The sequence below is a fragment of the Nicotiana sylvestris genome, chromosome 9 (genome assembly GCF_000393655.2).
Source record: "Nicotiana sylvestris chromosome 9, ASM39365v2, whole genome shotgun sequence".
Classification (NCBI taxonomy): Eukaryota; Viridiplantae; Streptophyta; class Magnoliopsida; order Solanales; family Solanaceae; genus Nicotiana; species Nicotiana sylvestris.
The window spans coordinates 22,008,437-22,029,152 of record NC_091065.1 but is presented as its reverse complement, the minus strand read 5'-3'; the positions used below and the strand labels follow the sequence as shown (position 1 = coordinate 22,029,152).

Genomic DNA, 20,716 nt, shown 5'->3' with positions numbered 1-20,716 from the left:
AAGGGTGATTTTCAATTCGGAAGATTTAAGTTGGAAGAGTTGACCAAGATTTAACTTTTGAGTAAACAACATCAGAATTGGGATTTGATGATTTTAACTAGGTTTATATGGTAATTTTGACCTTGGGCGTATGTTCGGATATAAATATGGATGTTCTAAGAAGGTTTTGGCTCTATTTCTCGAAAGTTGGCAATTTGAAGGATTGGAGAGTTCACAAGTTTGACCGGAAGTTAACTTTAATGGTATCGAGTTCCGATTGTTATTTCAAAACTTGAAATAGGTTTGTTTGTCAATTGAAATTCGTATGAAAAGTTTGACAATAATCTGAAACGTCTGAGTATGGTTCAGATGCATTCGGTGAAGTTGAAATATTTGAAAGTTAAGAGAATTATCTTGACCTTCGATTCTTGGTTTTGATATTAATTGTGGTGTTTTGAGCCTTTGAATAAATTTGGATAACGTGTTTGGACTTGTTGGTACAATTGGACGGGGTCCCATGAGGTTCGAGTGAGTCTCGGGGTGGTTTCGGACCACTTTGGGTTGTGATCGCATTGTTGATTTCTGGTGCATTCCTGATGAGCTTCGCGATCGCGGCAAGAGATCCACAATTGCGTAGGGTGTTTTTGGGTGCTACTATTTTTGTTCATCGCTTTCGCGGTAATGATCCCGTGTTTGCGTAGTGTTAGGGGTCAGAAGCATCATGATCGCGTGATGACATCACATATATGGAGTTGTGGTGTCAGGTAGGGCTTTTGCCTTCTTGTTCGCATGGACAACAACACGTTCGTGGTGCAGGCTTCACTTTCGCAAAGCACATCTGGAACTGGCAGTTGTTTGGCTTTTGCGATCGCGAGGGAACGGTTGCAATCGTGTAGCGTACTGCTGGACAGTGTATTTAAGTTGTTATTTTCGGGATTTTATCCATAATTCCATATTTTGATCCCTAAAGTTCGAGAAGAGGAGATTTCGAAGAGCAATTTTATTACTACCTCGGAGGTAAGTGTTTTCACTTGGATTTGATTTTATATATTGATTACCATGAATTTTTACACCTAAAACTTGGAATTTTGAAAGAAAATTAGGGGTTTTTTCCTACACATCAAAGAGTGTATTTTGGTGATTTGAGTACCAATTTGGACTCAGATTTGGAAATTAATTATATATTTAGACTCGGAAAATTATGGGTCATTGAATTTTGGTATTGGTTTCGGATTTCGGGTACATGGGCTCGGGCTGACTTTTTTTGACTTTTGAGAATTTCTTCAAAATCGAAGCTTTATGGATTGGGATTGCTTCCTATGACATGTTGACTTCCTTGGATGATGTTTGGCTTAGATTTATGCGACTAGAGAGCTAGATTGAGATTTTGGCACGATTCAAGGTTGGAGACTGGCATCGGATGAGGTAAGTATCTTACCTAGGCTTAGATTGGTGGTATTTCCTCGTTGACTACGATATTTGTTATGCATTGAGGGTGACGTACATGCGAGGTGATGAGTGTATACATGTACACCATGGTTATTCATGATCCGGGTAGTTCTTAGGTCATTATATGCCTTATTTTGCTATCATGTTTCCTTGATATCATATTTTCTCCACTTGTATAACTACGTGAGCTATTATTCATACTGGAAATCATGTCTAGGCTATGTGCTTATCTGTTTGATATATATGATATGGTTGTTTTTGCTATATTGATCTGTTTGCCTTAATTGTAGTCTTATTTTTCAGTTATGATATTATTTATGCAGGTTATATCTCTGTATATCTGCACTTTTTATATGGTATCTCAAATGTTGTTAGTGTCCTTATTTGTGTGACACGAGTTTGAGCTGAATTTTGGTACCTTGGTGTATTCCATGCGGTATTTTAATTTTGATACTGTGAGATGTGGGCATATTGAGACTTGAGCAGATTGATGACTGATCTTGGGGCATAGAGCTGTTTTGATATTGATAATGAGGTTACGTGTACGCCTGGCTCCATATTAGGCTGAGTGGTATTGATATTGAGGTGACACATGCGGCAAGCCATTTGGGTTGAGTTGTGATGATTGTTGACTTTTGATCCAATCGGCGCTTGGGCTAGGATCTGTCATTTGGGTTGAGTTGAGGTTACGTGTACGCCAGGCTCCATATTAGGCTGAGTGGTATTGATATTGAGGTGACACATGCGGCAAGCCATTTGGGTTGAGTTGTGATGATTGTTGACTTTTGATCCAATCGGCGCTTGGGCTAGGATCTGTCCCTCCGGAGTCAGGTGATAACTCATGTTACTTTGGGCCATATGAGTGCAGACACACGTTACATGCTTGGTGAGGGACTCATGTCAGGCACCCGTACCATGTTGAGTGTGTATGTGTGAGGATCCATGGGCATCCTTGCCAGGCACCGTAAGAGTGCTAAGTGTATGATTCAGGGGCATTGATCCAGGCACCGTGAGGGTACCGAGAGTATGGTTCATGGGTACTTGTGCCAGGCACTGAGGATGTGCTGAGAATTGCGTATACTCGATGATTAAATTGTGATATTTGTTGACTTGGCATGCATATCTGACATGCAGTCAAAGAGTTGTATTTTTCTCATGTTGTTTAGTGTTTGATGTCTCTACTTGATATTTAGAATTTGAAATCACAGTTTACCTTGATAAATCTTTGTCTAGGTTATTTATGTGGAAAAGTTGATGCCTTGACAGAAGCAAGCCTATTTCTCCTCTTATTGTGTTAGAGTTGAACCTATTGTTATTTGAGTTGCTTTTCCCCGATATGCTCTTATTCTGCTGTTATTGTTGTTGTTGGCTGTGGGAAGTGAGCATCGGACTTTGCCAAGCTCTTCACTACTTTTATTTTGAGGTTAGGCTTACTAATTATTAAGTATTTGGAGATTGTTGTACTCATACTATACTCTACACTTCATGTGCAGATCCAAGTGTTACTGATCATGGTAGTTGTCTGTGAGCTAGATCCGGACTAGCTGAGATTTCAAGGTAGCACTATTGTTTCTTTCGCAGGCCTTGAAGTCCCTTTCCTCATTTTATGTTATCACTGTTTAGTCTTTCAGATAGTATTGTATTTGATTCAAACCTTATATTAACTTATTTTATAGAGCTCATGTACTCGACGACACCCGTTTTTAGGAGGTTTTACGATGATATACCTATTTTGACTTTATTTAATTATATTATTTTGCATTTGAGACTATTTAGTATTGTATAAATTTTATTGGTTGTTGGCTTGTCTAGCAAGCAGTGTTAGGTGTCATTACGGTTTCAGTGAAATTTTGGGTCTTGACAAGTTGATATCAAAGCACAAGATTCATATAGGTCTCACGAGCCATGAGCATGCCTAGTAGAGTCTTGTGGATCGATACATAGATATATGTACTTATCTACGAGAGGCTATAGGGCTTTAGCAATTTTTCTCTTTTCTTGATTCCTTACCGTGCGACTTTATCTCGGCTTGAAGCCTATATATTTAGTTATTTCCTACTCATTGTATGCTATTTTTAGTACTTGATATCAGTTGGGCACCGACGAGCTTTAATGATGATAGAGATGTTGTGCAGAATGTTTATCCCCGTGTTATAAGGGCAGACTACTATTGTCACTTTACAAAGGGTTGTCGTCTATTATAGTCCTAGTGTTGGTATTTCCCGCGGGTTCTAGGCCCTATACAATGTATTGTAATGATCCGCGCATTGGTCTTGACATGGTGTCAGTGCAAAATAGTAGGGTGGTTTCTTAAGCTTGCGGCCATAACGGCCCATAAGAAGGATTATCTGGTTCGCGATTTGGAGTTTAGCATTTGTTATATCAGAGGCGAGGTATTTGGGATATGGATATTCATACCCCAGTCGATAGATTTACAAGATTGCGTATTTCTGAGTTTAGTAGAGCTCTTGCTCGTGTTGTTGCATAGTGTAATGGTTTCCATTTACTTGTCCTCAAGGACATGGTGTTGCGAGGTAGTGCTAAGGAGGTGGTTCTTAGTGTAGATATGTGTTTGCGACTTTGGGGTCAGATTCATATTCCAGTATTGATGGTTCGAGTGAGGTAATCCTTGAGGAAGGACTTTATTAGGCATGTTCCCGGTGTTTGATTGTTAACATATCGAGAATGAGCATTAGAAAGTGAGTGGTTTACTCCAGAAGATAGCTATACTGATGTGGAAGTGATACCATATAATTATGGATTTTTTGGTAGGGTTGCCATGGTTTTCGAGGAAGTTGATGCTATGAGGTCATTATGGACTATTGAGGGCATTTCATATTTGTGGTAACTTCTTACATTTTAAGGGTCCAAATTTGACGAGAATGGTTTTCTTGAGCTACTAAGGGATTATGGATGCTTGGTTATCATCTTGGTGTACATACCATCTTGAATTGGGATATGTTGATGGGTTTTCTAGTTGTCCAATAATGGAATAAAACATGATTTGTGGAGCCTGTGGACGAATGTGGACATAGGAGGAGTCATTAATTACGTAGTGTGTGCTAGGACAGGTCATAGAAAGATGTTGATATGAGGTCACACATGTGGGCTATCTCCTATGGGAAGGTTAGGGGTTGCCTAATTTCTTATGAGGTTTCTATGAAACATTTTTCCTTCTATCTAGTGGAGTTTGTGTGCTACGATGTGGGTCCGGATCTCTTGAGGAAGATGGCACGATTGTCACGAGATTGAGTGTGAGTTTGGGCTGAGAATTTGGGATGTATTATGGTTGCGCAACATGAGCTTATGAGAAATTTAATTGAGTAGCAGTGTGGGGTCATGACAGTTAAAGATAAGCGGTCATTATGGATTCTTGTATTATGTGATTATGACTTAAAACCAAGTGGGGGAGTCTACCATCGACGATTGGGTCACCTAGTCATTTGTTGTTATAGATTCCGGACTAAGGGGCACTTGTGGATTACATATGATCTTAAGAGGATGACTTCGAGGATGATTCGAGCAAGGAATTGTTGGGTGCGTATTGAATTTCACCTTGGCGATATATGGAGGTTGTGGGGGGACTCATGTCCAATATTCTTCCATGGAGGTAGTGTGCAAGGTAAGGATTCACTAAATTGTTTCTTTTTGAGTATTAATGTGCTAACAGAGCACTAATCATTTGTCATGGTTGACTCTCTCCCCCCCTCTCTCTATATATATATACGAGGCTAGGACTGAGTAAGTGAATCTCGAAAAGGTTCTAATGGATTTAAGATGCAATACATAGTATCTAAGGATTTTCGAATTTGTGTGTGACTGAAGATTCGAGATTGGTGTTGGTTTGTGAGAGAGACTTGGAGCATTTCTATATCATTATTGGTTATGTGAGGTAGTGTTTGAGAGATGGAAGGAACAACTTCAGATTATTAGAAGGCTTATTCAGAACATTTATGTGGGTTGGATGTTCTATATGACGTATAAGAGGGAATAAAGTGGCTCACGAGTCATAGATGACGAGATTTCATGTTGGGATCACTTGGGATGAGTTTTGATGGAGGTACATAGTATACTTGGGATGAGTAGCATTGTCGTGAAGTCAGGTCATGAGTAACTTGAACGAGTTGGGTCCATTTAGTAGTGGCTTGGGTCAGCATAGTAATAGAGACGATCAATTCCTTTGGTATATAGGGCTCTATAAGTATTTTTGTGGTAATACTGTTGGGTTTAGTAGTCTGTGTGATTTGGGTAATTTAGAGGGATACAATTTGGCTGGCTTGGTTATGTGCATGTGGATTTCGAAGAGTTTGTGATGGTTTTGACCATGCCTTGCGGTTGGTGTCTTCTACAGGCATGAAAGATTTGGCTACACGTTGTGATTTTCTCCTGAATTGAGTTCAATGGGAAGTTTTTTGTGGATAGAGTGTGTATCATATTTGTGATTCAAAATTGGTACTAGGATTCTCGTATAACATGATAGATGCGATGAGCTATGTGGAATTGGGATTGAACGAACAAGCTGTGATTTAGTTTTAAAAGGAATATCATGAGTTCTAGGCAGTGTGAGAGATTTCAGATGTTTAAGAGTATGCTAGCACTATTTTCATATCGCCTAAGAAGGGTGTGTTTTTATGGAAGGTGCATCGTCTATTGATTGTGGATGCTTAACTAGTACTACAGAAATCGCATGATTGGTAGCCATTGATGTTCTGGTTTTGCTGCTTGGTACTGAAGGCTATGAGAGTATCTCCCAAGGGATGATTTTGTATGCGTGACATGTCAGTCATTTAAGTGGGAGAGCTAGAGATAAGGTATGGTATTTTGGTGCCCTCATAGTTTGAAGATTATATTTCTGAGAGGCAGACTATACCGCAGGTTGTAGACTCTAGATTGTATTCAGGATTTGATGGTTGATTGTATGTGTCGTAGATGGGTTCACTTGGACTTTTGGAAGGCTATTGACCTATATTGGAATGAGAATCAATTTAGAGGCCCATTGGTAGGCCTGATGAGAATATGTATTCTACACTAGATTGGATTCACTCATTCAACGAAACATTTCCTACTAGTGTGTCATCGGGCAGAATGGGTGTTATTCATGCCTTGACCTGTTTCATGTGTTACTTTCTTATGCTATGATGAATTGTGAGATGACTTGATTATTCACACACATGTGGTGTTTCTATTTAGGTATTGTAGCGATATTGGAACGAGGTGGCTCTTGAGATGTTAATTTGCTTATTGCACCTTAGTCGTGCTTGGCCTTTTTCATAGCGCATTATGCAATTCGTCTCCCCGCGGTTATATTTATGCACTTTACATGCTTGTTGTTATTGCACATGTGTTTAGTGAACATGAGCATTATGGCTCAATGGGTAGCCATATGTGGATTAATATATGTGAATCGCGTTGCATGCCGCTGTAGATATGTGATTTTTAACCCTCCCTAAGATTTTTTATATTTTAGTATGTAAATATTTAATTTAGGCCTAATATTGCTATTTCAATTAATTTTGACTCTTTTACTTTATTTTATTACAAGAAAATAGAAATTACAAAAAAATAGTTTCATTAATGTTTTGTAGGTATTTTTAATCTTGAAAAATACCAAAAATAGTTTTGTTTTAACGACCAGTTTTATTTTAATAGTTATTTTACTTAAGTAGGATTAATTAATAAATGATATCATATTTTTAGTCTTGTTCGCGGGGAAATAATAAAACTTGGGCTCAAACGACCCATTTTTTAGGCCTAATTTTCGGATCTAACCCATAATCCCCAAGCCCATAATTCCTAGGCCCATACCCCTTAACCTAAAAAATCTACAAAACTAACCTAGACCCCTAGAGACCCTTCAGTCGTTTTTCCCATTTTTTTGGACACACACCCATCATTTTCTTCATGGAGAACAACTACCCAAAACGATGAGCAGCCATCTTCAGCACAAAAAAAAGGACCTAGATCAGATTTTTGAACGAAAAAGACAGCATCCGTTTTCTATCACCCCACCAAAAGATAATAACTCTTCTTCATCATATACACAAAACTAACTCTGGAACTAAGCTATCAGAACCTAGAAGACCTAAGACACATGAGATCCGCCATTATTGATGAGGAGATACAAGTTCATCTTCTTCACAAAAATAAAACAGCCACACACAACACAAACGACCCCTGATATCATCTCCTTCACCCCAACCCAAGCCATCGGACCTCACTGCCTGAAACCTGCCAGAAAGCACTCACTCACGACCACCCACACCCAAGAAACCATTGGAGCCGCTGCTGCTTCTTTGAATGCACACAGCAACAGCCGATATCTTCACTTCTATGTCGGACGGATTTAGAACTAACAGTGTCGTCATTGTCATGGCAGTAACGTCACCGACTCCGGTAAGTTTTGAGGTCTGAATTTGAGTCCGTTCGAGGTCAGAGTCTGAGGTTCGCCGGCGCACGCGATTCAGGTTCTAGTCATCATCGTAGGCCATAGCAATATTGCATCCGAACCAAATGTGTAACGTTGGAGGTTCTCGTTAATTGAAAAGCTCAGATTCAATAAAGGTCCCTTTCCTTTCCCTTAGTTCGTTTTTACTCATGAATGGTAAAATATAATATATAGATAATTGTATTAATCTTATGGGTTTCTCTGCTATGAATGTTTGAATAGATATCCCATTGTTTGATTTTGCTTTTGGTTTGTTGCGATTACTTACCATGTATAATTATTTGTGTAAATTATGGGATAAATGCTCATGTTGTTATTGAGGAAGGAATGTAGGAAATTTTTACTTGATTGGCTCATTTGATTTAGTACTAATAATTAATCAGCTTTAGTTGGCAGGGTATAACTCTGATTTTATTTGAGTGAGCCGTCTTTTAGTTTTAGCTAGAAAAGGATTCTGGTCATTTGGTTTTAAGTGGGAAGTTAATTTGCTTTGCCATAAATTAAAAGGGTTTTGAGCTTGAAATATTTTTCCATACCTTATTCTTTTACTTAGTTGCATTAGTAAGCTTTAGGAATAAATTATGGGGTTGCAACATTAACTCTAATTTTTTTTAGCATCATTTTCAATAAATTCATGCCAACTAAATAACATCACCTCCCCCACAATATCTTCATAACTTTAATCTCAAATTAGTTTAGGAATAATATTTATGAACGTCCGTAGTTTGCTTTAGTTGAGTGTAATCTTTTGAAATAATTTGAGGCACGCCATTCATAATTGAATCCCATAATCTATGGCCCTCACATTAATACCAAAGCAAGTGTGGAAAAGACTTGGAACTTTCATGACTAGTGTAGAACACAATCTTGAACTTTCGTAGCTTGCTTTAGGCGCATATTAATAAATTATCGTGATTATGGGTACGGTTCCCGTGACATAGTTATAATACCTAATTCCCAAATTCGGGGGTGCATTTCATGTAACCCGATCATAACAACTTCAAATAATAAAACCTTTTAAAATAAATTGAGGTGTGCCATAGGCAAACAAAATTCATAACTCATGACCTTCATAAAATTAAGTCAAGATTTAACACTTATAAAAAAGGGGTTTGAGGTGTGCCATAAATAAATTAAATTATCCGTGGCCCTCACAAATGTTTCTATTGAAAATTGAACCTTCGTAGCCGCTTTAGGCGCGTTCTTGAAAATGATTTTTGATTACTAAATTCGGGTGTATATTTCATGTGACCCAATTTTAATTCTCAACAATTTTAAATAGAACGTGTCGCTAACCGCTGGTACATTTCATGTAGCGTGGTTCGAGGCATGTTTTAAGTAACGTTGAATCTTCCTAAAAGTGTTTTAAAATAAATAAAAGCGGTTATAAGGCTAAAATGCACAAATGGTCTAAAACATATAATAAATCAGATAGTATGCCAATTTTTAATAGTTTAAGTGACCGTGCTAGAACCACAAAATTCGGGAATGCCTAACACCTTCTCCTGGGTTAACAGAATTCCTTATCTAGAATTTCTGGTTCGCAGACTTTAAAACAAAAGTCGAATTTCCCCGATTTGAGATTTTAAAATAAACCGTTGACTTGAGACACCAAATAAACTATTCCAAGTGGCGACTCTGATAAAATAAATAAAATAATCTCATTTCGAATAATGTCACTTTAATTGAAAAAACTCCCTTATACCCTTCCGGGGGTAGGAAAAAGGAGGCGTGACAGCTCTGTCGACTCTGCTGGGGAAAAGAACCCAGAACTTTTTGTTCAGGATTTAGAGTTCGAGCTTAGAATAACTGTTATAGTTGGTTTTTGTTTATTATCTGATTTGCTACGTGTAATGTGCTAAATGCCACTTTTACCGCTTTGATATTATTTGAACTGTATATAAACCGCTGCGAAACCCCTCTCTTCTAATCTCTTGGGATGTGTACGCTGGCGTGACTCCTCTTCTGTTAGTGTCATACCTTAAATTAGGAAGAGGCTCGGACAAGTTACAAAGCTGGATGACCTTTTGGTTCCCGGCACGTAGCCCCCCCTCGGCTCGAGTTGTCCGCTGGGGTAAGCCAGGTCAAGAACAATACACCTATGTTTTAAACCTAGAATAACATAGCCTCATGTCGGATCCCTAGTAGGAATGCTTGTTTGCATCACGTGCATTTGACTTTGGGAACTCAACACAGGGGTTGGGTTCGTCTAAGACAGGTGTACCCAAATTAAAAGACCATCCTAATGCATTTACGTGATACTTGTGTATCTGTCTATTTCGTCTTGCATGTTGACTGGCAAGTGAGAGGTAGGTATTTGAAATATCCTGAAACTCTGCAGAAATTTTGAAAAAAAAAAGAAAAGTCATTTCAAAATAAGTCAATTTCTGTTTCGTTAAAACTTGGCGAACTACGCGGGTCTTATTCTCACCGGATGTGAGATACGTAGGCAAACCTCATCTATTCCGGCCCACAATTTGTTTTTAAAAAAAAATCCAAAAATATTTTTCTTTACTTTCTTCTTTAGAAAGTCTTTCTTTTAGACCCCAATTTTTTTTTAAAAAAATGTACAAAAATATTTTCTTATAATTTCTTCTCAAAATCCAAAAATATTTTTTTTATTCTTCATTCAAAAATTGAAAAGAAAATTCAAGGTTCAAAAATATTTTCTTTTCCCTTAGAAGCCTTTCTTTCATAAATTCAAAATAAAATTCTAAAAATCCAAAAATATTTTCTTTCTTCTTTAGAAGGTTTTCTTCGAAATTCCAAAAAAAAAAAGAAAAGAAAAAGGTCGACATTCGAAAAAAATATCTCTTCTCTTTAGAAGTCTTTCTTTGCAAAAATTTTGAGGAAAAATCAAAATCCAAAAATATTTTGTTTCTTCTTTTAAGTCTTTTTTTTCGAAAAAAAGAGAAAAATTAAAATCCAAAAAAAAAAAAGATTTAGTTTATTTCCTTTATTCCTAATCTTCTCGAACTACGCAAGATCTGATTCATGTTTCCACATGATACGTAGGAAACCCACATCAGGTTCGATCACCATTAAAAAAAATGAAAAAAAGGAATAAAAAAGAATGATAATAATAAGGACTGACTGAGTCCATTCTAACATATTTTATTTTGAATTGTGAAGAAAGTTGAGGTGGTCGGTTTGTGGTAAGCTGGCAACACAAGTTCCAAGGAAAAAATGTCAATGATAATTGACATCGAAGCTGTTACAAATGCTCAAGAGACTTAGGGTCAGAGAGTTCAACAAGAGTCTACTGTGGTTGAGGAAAATAGACTATTGAAACAAAAAATGACTAAAATGTGTCAAGCATGGGCCAATGGCCAAGGACCGCCTTTTTCTTCTCATGGTTTCCCAAAGTTCACATCCATCTCGACTACTACCATACCAGTCCCATTGTCTGATCAATCATGTCCACCTGGGTTCAGTCCTTATCCCAACTGTATGACTACAGCTGGGACTTCTATTGCATGCTCTCAAAGTTTGTCATTCACAACCAATCAGACAACATCTACTGTTATGCCCGTCTTCACTATCCCACAGCTGAGGGTGGTACAGAGGAAAACTCATGAGTCATAATTTTTTACCCAGCAAGAGCAACACCACTCTCCTGAGTACCACTTGTACTTGTTTGATCTTCTTGCAAACATTGAGAAGCCTGCCCGAAAGATGGCACAAGAAGAAATGACCCAAAGAGTGAAAAGCTTAGAACAACAGTTGAAAAACATGTAGGGGTTGGCAGGTCAGAAGAGTATTGCATTCAAGGATCTATGTATGTTCTCCGATGTCCACTTACCGCCAGGTTTCAAGACTCCCAAATTTGAAAAGTATGATGGACATGGAGACCCCATAGCCCACCTGAAAAGGTATTGCAATCAGTTAAGAGGTGCAGGAATAAATGAAGAGTTGCTAATAGCTTATTTTGGGGAAAGCCTTATGGGAGCAGCCTCCAAATGGTTTATGGATCAAAATATCTCTCACTGGCATGTTTGGGATGACATGGCTTGGGCATTTGTCAAACAGTTCCAATACAACATTGACATTGCCCCATACCGCAGTTCCCATTCAAATCTGAAAAAAAAACCAACTGAAAGTTTCAGGGAATATGCCATTAAATGAAGAGAGAAAGCGACTAGAGTTAAGCCAACCATGGATGACCACGAGCTAATCACTGTCTTCCTTCATGCGCAAGAGCCAGATTACTTTCAAAATATGATGTCCGCAGTTAGTAAATCCTTCTTGGAAGCAATCAAAATGGGAGAAATGGTAGAGAATGGCCTTAAGACAGGTAAAATTATAAGTCAAGCAGCTCTCAAAGCTGCAACTCAGGCGGTCCAAATTGAATCTGATGACACGAATGAGACGGATGAAGAAATCATGATGACATCAGGGTCGAGAAGAGGTCCTAGGAGAGCATCTCGAAGGTATGACTAGCTTCGCCTATTTTCCGATGATTCTCCTAAGCATTACTATCCACCTCAAAACCCCAATACTCTGTTTCTCTATCTCAGTATATTGCCCAGCCACCAAAACACCCTAGAAGGCGAGCACGAGCATCACAAAATTTCCACTAGCCTCCACAAAATTTTCAAGTGCCCTATAACCGACATCCAAGCCAGGGGTATAAGGGGGAACAAAGGTTGAAAGATAATTTTACACCAATAGGAGAGTCCTATGCAAGCTTGTTTGAGAAATTAAAGCATTATGACATGATTGAACCTATTTCTCCAAATCATGTGGACCCACGTGCGAGAAGTTTTGACCATTCTAAAAGGTATGAATACCATTCCAATGCCCAGAGGCACAATGTTGAAAGCTGTCAGGATTTGAAAAGAGAAATAGAAAGGATGATCCGGGAAAACCTAATTGTGATCCATGACAGTGACACCCAGAATATCATGCAGAATCCTTTTTCTGCACATGATGGTGCACACTTTGTGGGGCTGATGCCTGGTGACATGGAGTATGAGAATCCTCTCGGGAACTTGCCGATTGAGATTGGAGAAGGCCATGGTGATTCTAATGAGAAAATTTGTGGCTAAATGTCAAGCTTAGCAATTGAAAAGTCATTCTATCCTCACAAGGAAGAAATCTTGGTAGCTTGTTTTGATATTTTTCTATTATCTGGGTTATTTCAGGGTTGTGATCCAGATTTTATTCGTTTTATTGAGTAAAACCCTTCTATCCTTTTATTCTGTTTGTGTGAGTCTTGTTTGCATGTTTTTGTTGCTATTTTCATTTGCCGAGTTGTTTTAGGGCTGTAACTCCGATTTTAGGTTGTTTGTCTTGTTGTTTACTCAATAAAATAGAGTTTTTCCTTTTGTGTCATTCCATGCTCAGTTCTTTTCCCGCTACTCTAATGACATGACATGCATGCGGAAATTTTGGCCAGATCTTAGAAACTAATTTAATCTGGAGTTGGATAACTGAAAAAAACACTTTTGAGGATGAATAAAGAGTTGAAGTACTTTGGAACTAAAGTCGAGTAAAATTCACCTTCAAATCATTGTGAAGATCGGGTTGAGGATGTTTAATCAATTGAAGTTTGTTGGAAAGTTTGACATTAAGGGATGGAAAGTGTCTAGTGACCACGATACACCAAGAAGACAGACATGTTCATCAATGCTGTGAACCCGAAAAGATACTATGTTTGGCGTTCTCGAAGCTGGGAGGCCCTTTTTCTGCTACCCAAACACTTTATATCCTTTGCTACCCCTTTTGAGCCTGTGTTATTTTCTTTGACCACCCTCTTTTAGAATCAAGTTTAGAGTCAAGAGGCAAAAAAAAGAAAAAAAAAGAAAAAATAAAAAAAGTCCATGTCCCAAGAGTACAAACTTGGGCAATTTTCAAGTGAAAAAAAATGAAGAAGAAAAGAACTGGCAAAGGTCCATGCCCCCAGAAAATAGAAGCTGGGGCAACCTGTTTTGAAAACAAAAAAAAAGACAAAAGAAAAAAAAAGACAAAGAAAAAAACGAAAGATGAAAAAATAGTTAGGTTAGATGTTTGAACTACGTTCGACCTGATTCCTAAAAAAGGATACGTAGGCAGCCTCACGGTTCGGTCTAACCTAAATAAGAATTCCAAAAAAAAAAGAAAAAGAAAGAAAGAAAAATCCAGTATCTAAAACTAGGGCATGAGTTTTTTTAGTTTTTGAAAGAGTCGATTCCAAGAGTTGTAATTCCATAATCCCTTTTACTTTGAGTCTATTTTGAGCCTTCATGACGTCCTTTCTTTCCAACCCTATCCAAAATCCTTCCAAATAAAGACCTCCCGATACGCCTTCAAGAAATGCCAAACGAAGCATGCAATGAGAAACGGTTGTCACGCGACATAGAACACTGTCAAGTTGCTCACACAAGAAAATAAAAGAAAAAGAAAAATAAAAGAAATGAGAGAGTCTTACTAGTGAAAACCCTCACGGGCATAGTAAGGCGACGATAAGCAGAGATAAATAAATGAGAGAGACTTGTAGGTGAAAATCCCTCGGGGCACCACTAGTCGAAAGTGAGTCGTGAAGGTGATGCGAAGAATTGGCATAAACAAGCCCGACTTCAAAGGTCATAAGAATGGTAAAAGGGAAGATTGGATTAGTTTGGTAGATCGGCCGTTAAGTCCAAAATGCATGTCATGATCATTAAGGCTAGTTATTGGAAAAAAAAGGAAAAAAAAAGAAAAAGAAGAAAGAACTCTTCCTTCTGACATGGGTATTTTTTTGTTAATACTTGTTTCTTTGCATCATTATGTCCTTCACTCTGAGTCAGTCTTGTCAAAAGAAGCAAGAAAAGATTTCAAAATCTGCTACCAGCTTTTCAGTTGCATAAAGTAAATTTGGCCAACACTCAGTTGTTACTGTCAATATACCTTGAGGATTCATGCAAAGGCTTCCCCAAATAGACTCTTGTTAGCCTACTTGGCGTAAGAAAGATAACTGGTGATTCTCTCAGATAGACAAATTACTCAAAAAGTAGGAAGTCATTCAAGACATCAGAAAAGGTCACCTAAGCAAAGATCTCCGATTGGGATAAGGCTGTTTGAGCTGCAAATACAAATGGTAATGAGTGTGAAACAGTCAGAGTTGGTGCAGAACAAAAGTTTCTTGAGACCGACTCAAGATGATCGAGCAAAAGCCAAGCTGCTCAAAACTCAAGGCCACAAACCAACCACCATTTTCAAAACTGACAAATTTTTCTTTGTATTAAACAAGAACAAAGTAGTGCAAGGAAAGTGATTCAAAAAAAGAAAAAGAAAAAAAACAACAAAAACAAAAAAAAAAGTGAAGAAAAAGAAAAGAAGAAAAGAGCCAACAAAGGGAAGTTTCTCAAATCTTTGCCTTTATTTGCCTTGCTATTGTGCATAAAATCTTGCCATTGATCTTCACATTTTTTTCCTCCTAGGATAAAAAGTCCTAGTCTGATGGATTTTCCTCCCAATAGAAATCTTAGTCCGATGAATCTTTTTCATAAGATAATAAAAATGGACATAGTCTGATGAACCTTCTCCTAGGATCAAAATCTTAGTCTGATGAATCTTTCTCCTAAGATAGAAGACCTAGTCTGATGAATTTTCTCCTAGGATAGAAATCTTAGTCTGATAAATCTTTTTTCTAAGATACCAAAAACAAAACGACCTAATCTGATGAATTTTCTCATAGGATCAAAATCTTAGTCTGATAAATTTTTCTCCTAAGATAGAAGACCTAGTCTGATGAACTTTCTCCTAAGATAACCAAAGAAAAAAAAGAGACCTAGTCTGATGATCTTTCTCCTAGGATCAAAATTTTAGTCTGATGAATTTTTCTCCTAAGATAGAAGACCTAGTCTGATGAACTTTCTCCTAGGATAGAAATCTTAGTATGATGAATCTTTCTCCTATGATACCCAAAAAAAAGAAGAAAAAAGACCTAATCTGATGAACTTTCTCCTAGGATCAAAATCTTAGTCTGATGAATTTTCTCCTAGGATACAAAATCTTAGTCTGATGAATCTTTCTCCTAAGATAGAAAACTTAGTCTGATCAACTTTCTCTAGGATCAAAATCTTAGTCTGCTGAATTTTTCTCCTAAGATAGAAGACCTAGTATGATGAATTTTCTCCTAGGATACAAAATCTTAGTCTGATAAATCTTTCTCCTAAGATAGAAAACCTAGTCTGATGAACTTTCTCCTAGGATCAAAATCTTAGCTTGATTAATTTTTCTCCTAAGATAGAAGACCTAGTCTGATGAAATTTCTCCTAGGATAGAAATTTTAGTCTGATGAATCTTTCTCCTAAGATACCAAAAAAAAAGACTTAGTCTGATGAATTTTCTCCTAAGATAAACGTCTTAATTTGATGAATCTTTCTCCTAATATAGAAAACCTAGTCTGATGAATTTTCTCCTAGGATAATAATTTCTTAAAAAAAAGGATGCCTCGATTAAAAAAAAGGAGGTGTTGGGGCAATTTGTTTAAAAGAATGCTTTTCTCAAAAGAATTTTTTTTTTTTTCTAAAAATCCTTCTTGGTTCATTTTTGCATAAGTACACAAGTCAGTAGTCTCACTTTCCAACATAGGGTCTCACTCCCTAGTTGATGCGAACATAACCTGGTAATCTTTCCAACATAGGGTCTCCACTCTCTAGTTGATTTTATTTTAGGCATAGGGTCTCCACTCCCTAGTCGCTTTTCCAACATAGGGTCTCTACCCCTTAGTTACTTTCATTTTAGACATAGGGTCTTTACTCCCTAGTCTCTGTTTTCTTAGGGTATACCGCCTCGACTTTTAATTGCTTTCAATAAAGAAATAGTTTAGATTTTTGTTATAATAACTTACGAAATTTTCCTAGTGAAAACTGGGGTAGAAAATTTTGTTCGTTTATTTGCTTTGGTAACTAAACAGGTTTTTACTATGAGGCAACAAGTGCGAGACGACCTAAACAATGAGTCTCAGTCCAGAAAAAGAAAAAGAAAAGAAGAAAAAGAAAAGAAGTGAACTCAAAGTGCAGAAGCGGAGAAAACATGTGGACGGCTCAAGAAAACATGTGAAGTCACAAGCTCTGCACGTCCTGCCTTGATCTGAGAAGTTGAAAAAGGAATGAACCAGCACCTGCAGCTAACAAGCATCAAGATCCAGATCAGAGTCCGCATGAAGAACCAACCAAGAATCAAGATCAAGCTTCAGAAGACTCATAGATAGACATCTTGTAACTCGTAGCTGATAGACTTAGTTAGTTTTTTTTTCAATTTTTATTTTTGATGTAATAACAGGACCGCGGACCAGAACCTCGACGGAATGGAACCTCGATCGGCTCTCCACCTCGGTATACTCCATCATCTCACTCACTTCTGAACTACACGTGGCCTGATTCCTTTATAGTCAAGGATATGTAGGCAGCTCAAATACCAGGGCTCCGTCACATTCTTCTTTCTTTTAGGTTTTCGTCTTTTCAAATAAGGGTCGGGTCAAAAAATATGTCTAGTTGTTCTTTGTCTGAAAATTCTTTGCATTTCCAAGAAAATAGTTTCATTAATGTTTTGTAGGTATTTTTAATCTTGAAAAATACCAAAATTAGTTTAGTTTTAACGGTCAGTCTTATTTTAACAATTATTTAACTTAAGTAGGATTAATTAATAAATGAGATCATATTTTTAGTCTCGTTCACGAGGAAAGAATAAAATTTGGGCTCAAACGACCCATTTTTTAGGCCTAATTTTCGAATCTAGCCCATAATCCCCAAGCCCATAATTCCTAGACCCATACCCCTTAACCTAAAAGACCTACAAAACTAACCTAGACCCCTAGAGACCCTTCAGCCGTTTTTCCCATTTTTTGGACACACACCCATCATTTTCTTCATGGAGAACAACTACCAAAAACGATGAGCAACCATCTTCAGCACAAAAAAGGGACCTTGATCAGATTTTTGAACAAAAAAGACAGCATCCATTTTCTATCACCCTCACCAAAAGATAATAACTCTTCTTCATCATCTACACAAAACTAACACTAGAACTAAGCTATCAGAACCTAAAGGACCTAAGACACATGAGATCCGCCATTATTGAGGAGGAGATACAAGTTCATCTTCTTCACAAAAATAAAACAACCACATATAACACAAACAACCCCTGATATCATCTCCTTCACCCCAACCCAAGACGTCGGACCTCACTGCCTAAAACCCACCGGAAAGCACTCACTCACGACCACCCACACCCAAGAAACCATTGGAGTAGCTGCTGCTTCTTTGAATGCACATAACAGCAGCCGATATCTTCACTTCTATGTCGGACGGGTTTAGAACTAACAGTGTCGTCATCGTCGTGGCAGTAATGTCACCAACTCCGGTAAGTTTTGAGGTCTGGATTTGAGTCCGTTCGAGGTCAGAGTCCGAGGTTTGCCGGTGCACGCAATTCAGGTTCTAGTCATCGTCGTAGGCCATAACAATATTGCATCCGAACCAAATGTGTAACGTTGGAGGTTCTCGTTAATTGAAAAGCTCAGATTCAATAAGGGTAACTTTCCTTTCCCTTAGTTCATTTTTACTCATGAATGGTAAAATATAATATATAGATAATTATATTAATCTTATGGGTTTCTCTGCTATGAATGTTTGAATTGATATCCCATTGTTTGGTTTTGCTTTTGGTTTGTTGCGATTTCTTACCATGTGTAATTATTTGTGTAAATTATGGGATAAATGCTTATGTTGTTGTTGAGGAAGGAATGTAGGAAATTTTAACTTGATTGGGTCATTTGATTTACTAATATGAAATAAATGAGTTTTAGTTGGCAGAGTGTAACTCTGATTTTATTTGAGTGAGCCGTCTTTTAGTTTTAGCTAGAAAAGGATTCTGGTCATTTGGTTTTAAGTAGGGAGTTAATTTGCTCTGACATAAATTAAAAGGGTTTTGAGCTTGAAATATTTTGTGACGACACGGCAAGTTGTCTCATGAGTACCGCTCCGTTTCCCAATTTCAGCTTCTTTATGCTTCGTTATCCGTGTTTTATGTGATCGGGTTGATTAGTTCGAGTTCGGAGAGGATTTGACTTATGTGTTAGAAGGCTCGAAAGTGAATTCCGATGGTTCGGTTAGCTTCGGAGGTGATTTGTGACTTAGGAGCGCGATCAAAATGAGTTTTGGAGTTGTAGAGAAGATTTAGGCTTGGATTGTCGAAATTGATATTTTGGCAAATTCCGGTTGATAGGTGAGTGCTTTGCGGACCGCACAAAAGCAGGCGCGGCCGCGGTAGGCGTCGCGCGGACTGCACAAAAGTGGGCGCGGCCGCTGTGAAGAACCTTCCCGCTGGTCCAACTTCGGAAGGTCATATCTTTTGATCTAAAAGGAATTTTGAGGTGATTCAAAAACGAAAGTCGTATCCCTTTGTGTCTAAATTACTAAAGCCTGTCACTGCAGAGGAAGGCCTGTGCGGCCGCGGTAGTGTTTGCGCCGACCGCACTGGCTTGCACGGACCGCGGTCGATTTGGTGTGGCCCGCGGTAGCTGAAATATGAGGGGTACCTATAAATATGGTGTTTTGGGTTTTATTTAATATTTTGACCTAGAGAGCTCGGATTTTGGCTATTTTTCGAAGATTTTTCAAGAAATTCATCGAGGTAAGTGATTTTAACTCAGATTTGGCTAGAATACATGAATCCATCACTGAATTCATCATTTAATTTGTGATTTGGGATGGAATTTGGGAAGAAAATTGTGAAACCTTTCAAAAATGTAAAATGATGATTTGAAGGACCAAATGGTATCGGAATTGGATAATTTTTTTATGGTTAGACTCATGGGGGTATGAGGATTCTGAAAATGTAAATTTTACCCGATTCCGAGACGTGGGCTCAGGGCTCAGGTTTTGCTAATTTCGGGATTTTTGATATTTTTCGAATGTTTTCGCTTGGGCTTATTTCCCTTAGCATATTGTGACGTATTCGTTCTGATTTTGGATAGATTCGACGCGCGTTGAGGCCAATTCGAGGGGCAAAGGCTTTGCGAGCTAGAGAATTAGCCAGTTTGAGGTGAGTAATGGTTGTAAATGATGTCCTGAGGGTTTGAAACCCCGGATTGCACATCGTAGTGCTATATTGAGGCAAAATACGCGCTGGATGATGAGCGTGGGGGTCTTTCACTACTGGGGATTGTGACTTGGTCCATCCCGATTGATGATTTTACCGAATATTTGACTGAAATTCATTTGTTATTATCATGAATTGGGCTGATTGCCATATTTGGGCTTCGTGCCAAGTATTTGAACCCTTCGGGGATTTTTATCACTGTTTCCTCACTGCTTGGCTTATTATTTGAACTTAGTCCTGTTGATATCTACTGTTTTACAAACTCAACCACTTTTACTCAGATTTGAAACTTAAATGATATTTCTACATCATGTTTTGGGCTGAGAACTACTGTTTTACTAATGCCCAAGGGGCTTGTGATGATTTTTGGACTGAGTGAGGCTGATGGCCATATGTGAGGATATGCTGAATGATATGAGACCGAGCGCCTGAGATACTTTATATGCCACAAGGTGGCTTGAGTGATGTGAGGCCGAGTGCCGAGTGATGATGCCACGAGGTGGCTTGATATAGCGCTTGGGCCGTAAGGGGCCCCTCCGGAGTTTGCACACCCATAGTGAGCACGGGTACCCATTATTCTGAGTGATTGATGCTATATCTGAGGGGATAATATGAGTGATTGTGAGGTAGCCCAAGGGTCTGATATGAGTGATTGTGAGGTAGCCCGAGGGGCTGATACTATTCTAAGAGTGAGCCCGAGGGGCTGATACTGTTCTGAGTGATTGATACTGAGCGCGAGGGGATGATACTGTACTGAGAGTGAGCCCGAGGGGCTGA

General features: G+C 38.3%; 1 protein-coding gene across 1 annotated transcript; it reads left to right on the top strand.

Annotated features, from left to right (window-relative positions):
- Window positions 1-11,179: 11,179 nt before the first annotated feature.
- On the top strand, window positions 11,180-11,998 carry LOC138877328 (uncharacterized). Its single transcript, XM_070156929.1, has 2 exons — window positions 11,180-11,431; window positions 11,612-11,998. The coding sequence occupies exons 1-2, from the start codon at window positions 11,180-11,182 to the stop codon at window positions 11,996-11,998; spliced, it is 639 nt and encodes a 212-aa protein (XP_070013030.1).
- The last annotated feature ends 8,718 nt before the right edge of the window (window positions 11,999-20,716 follow it).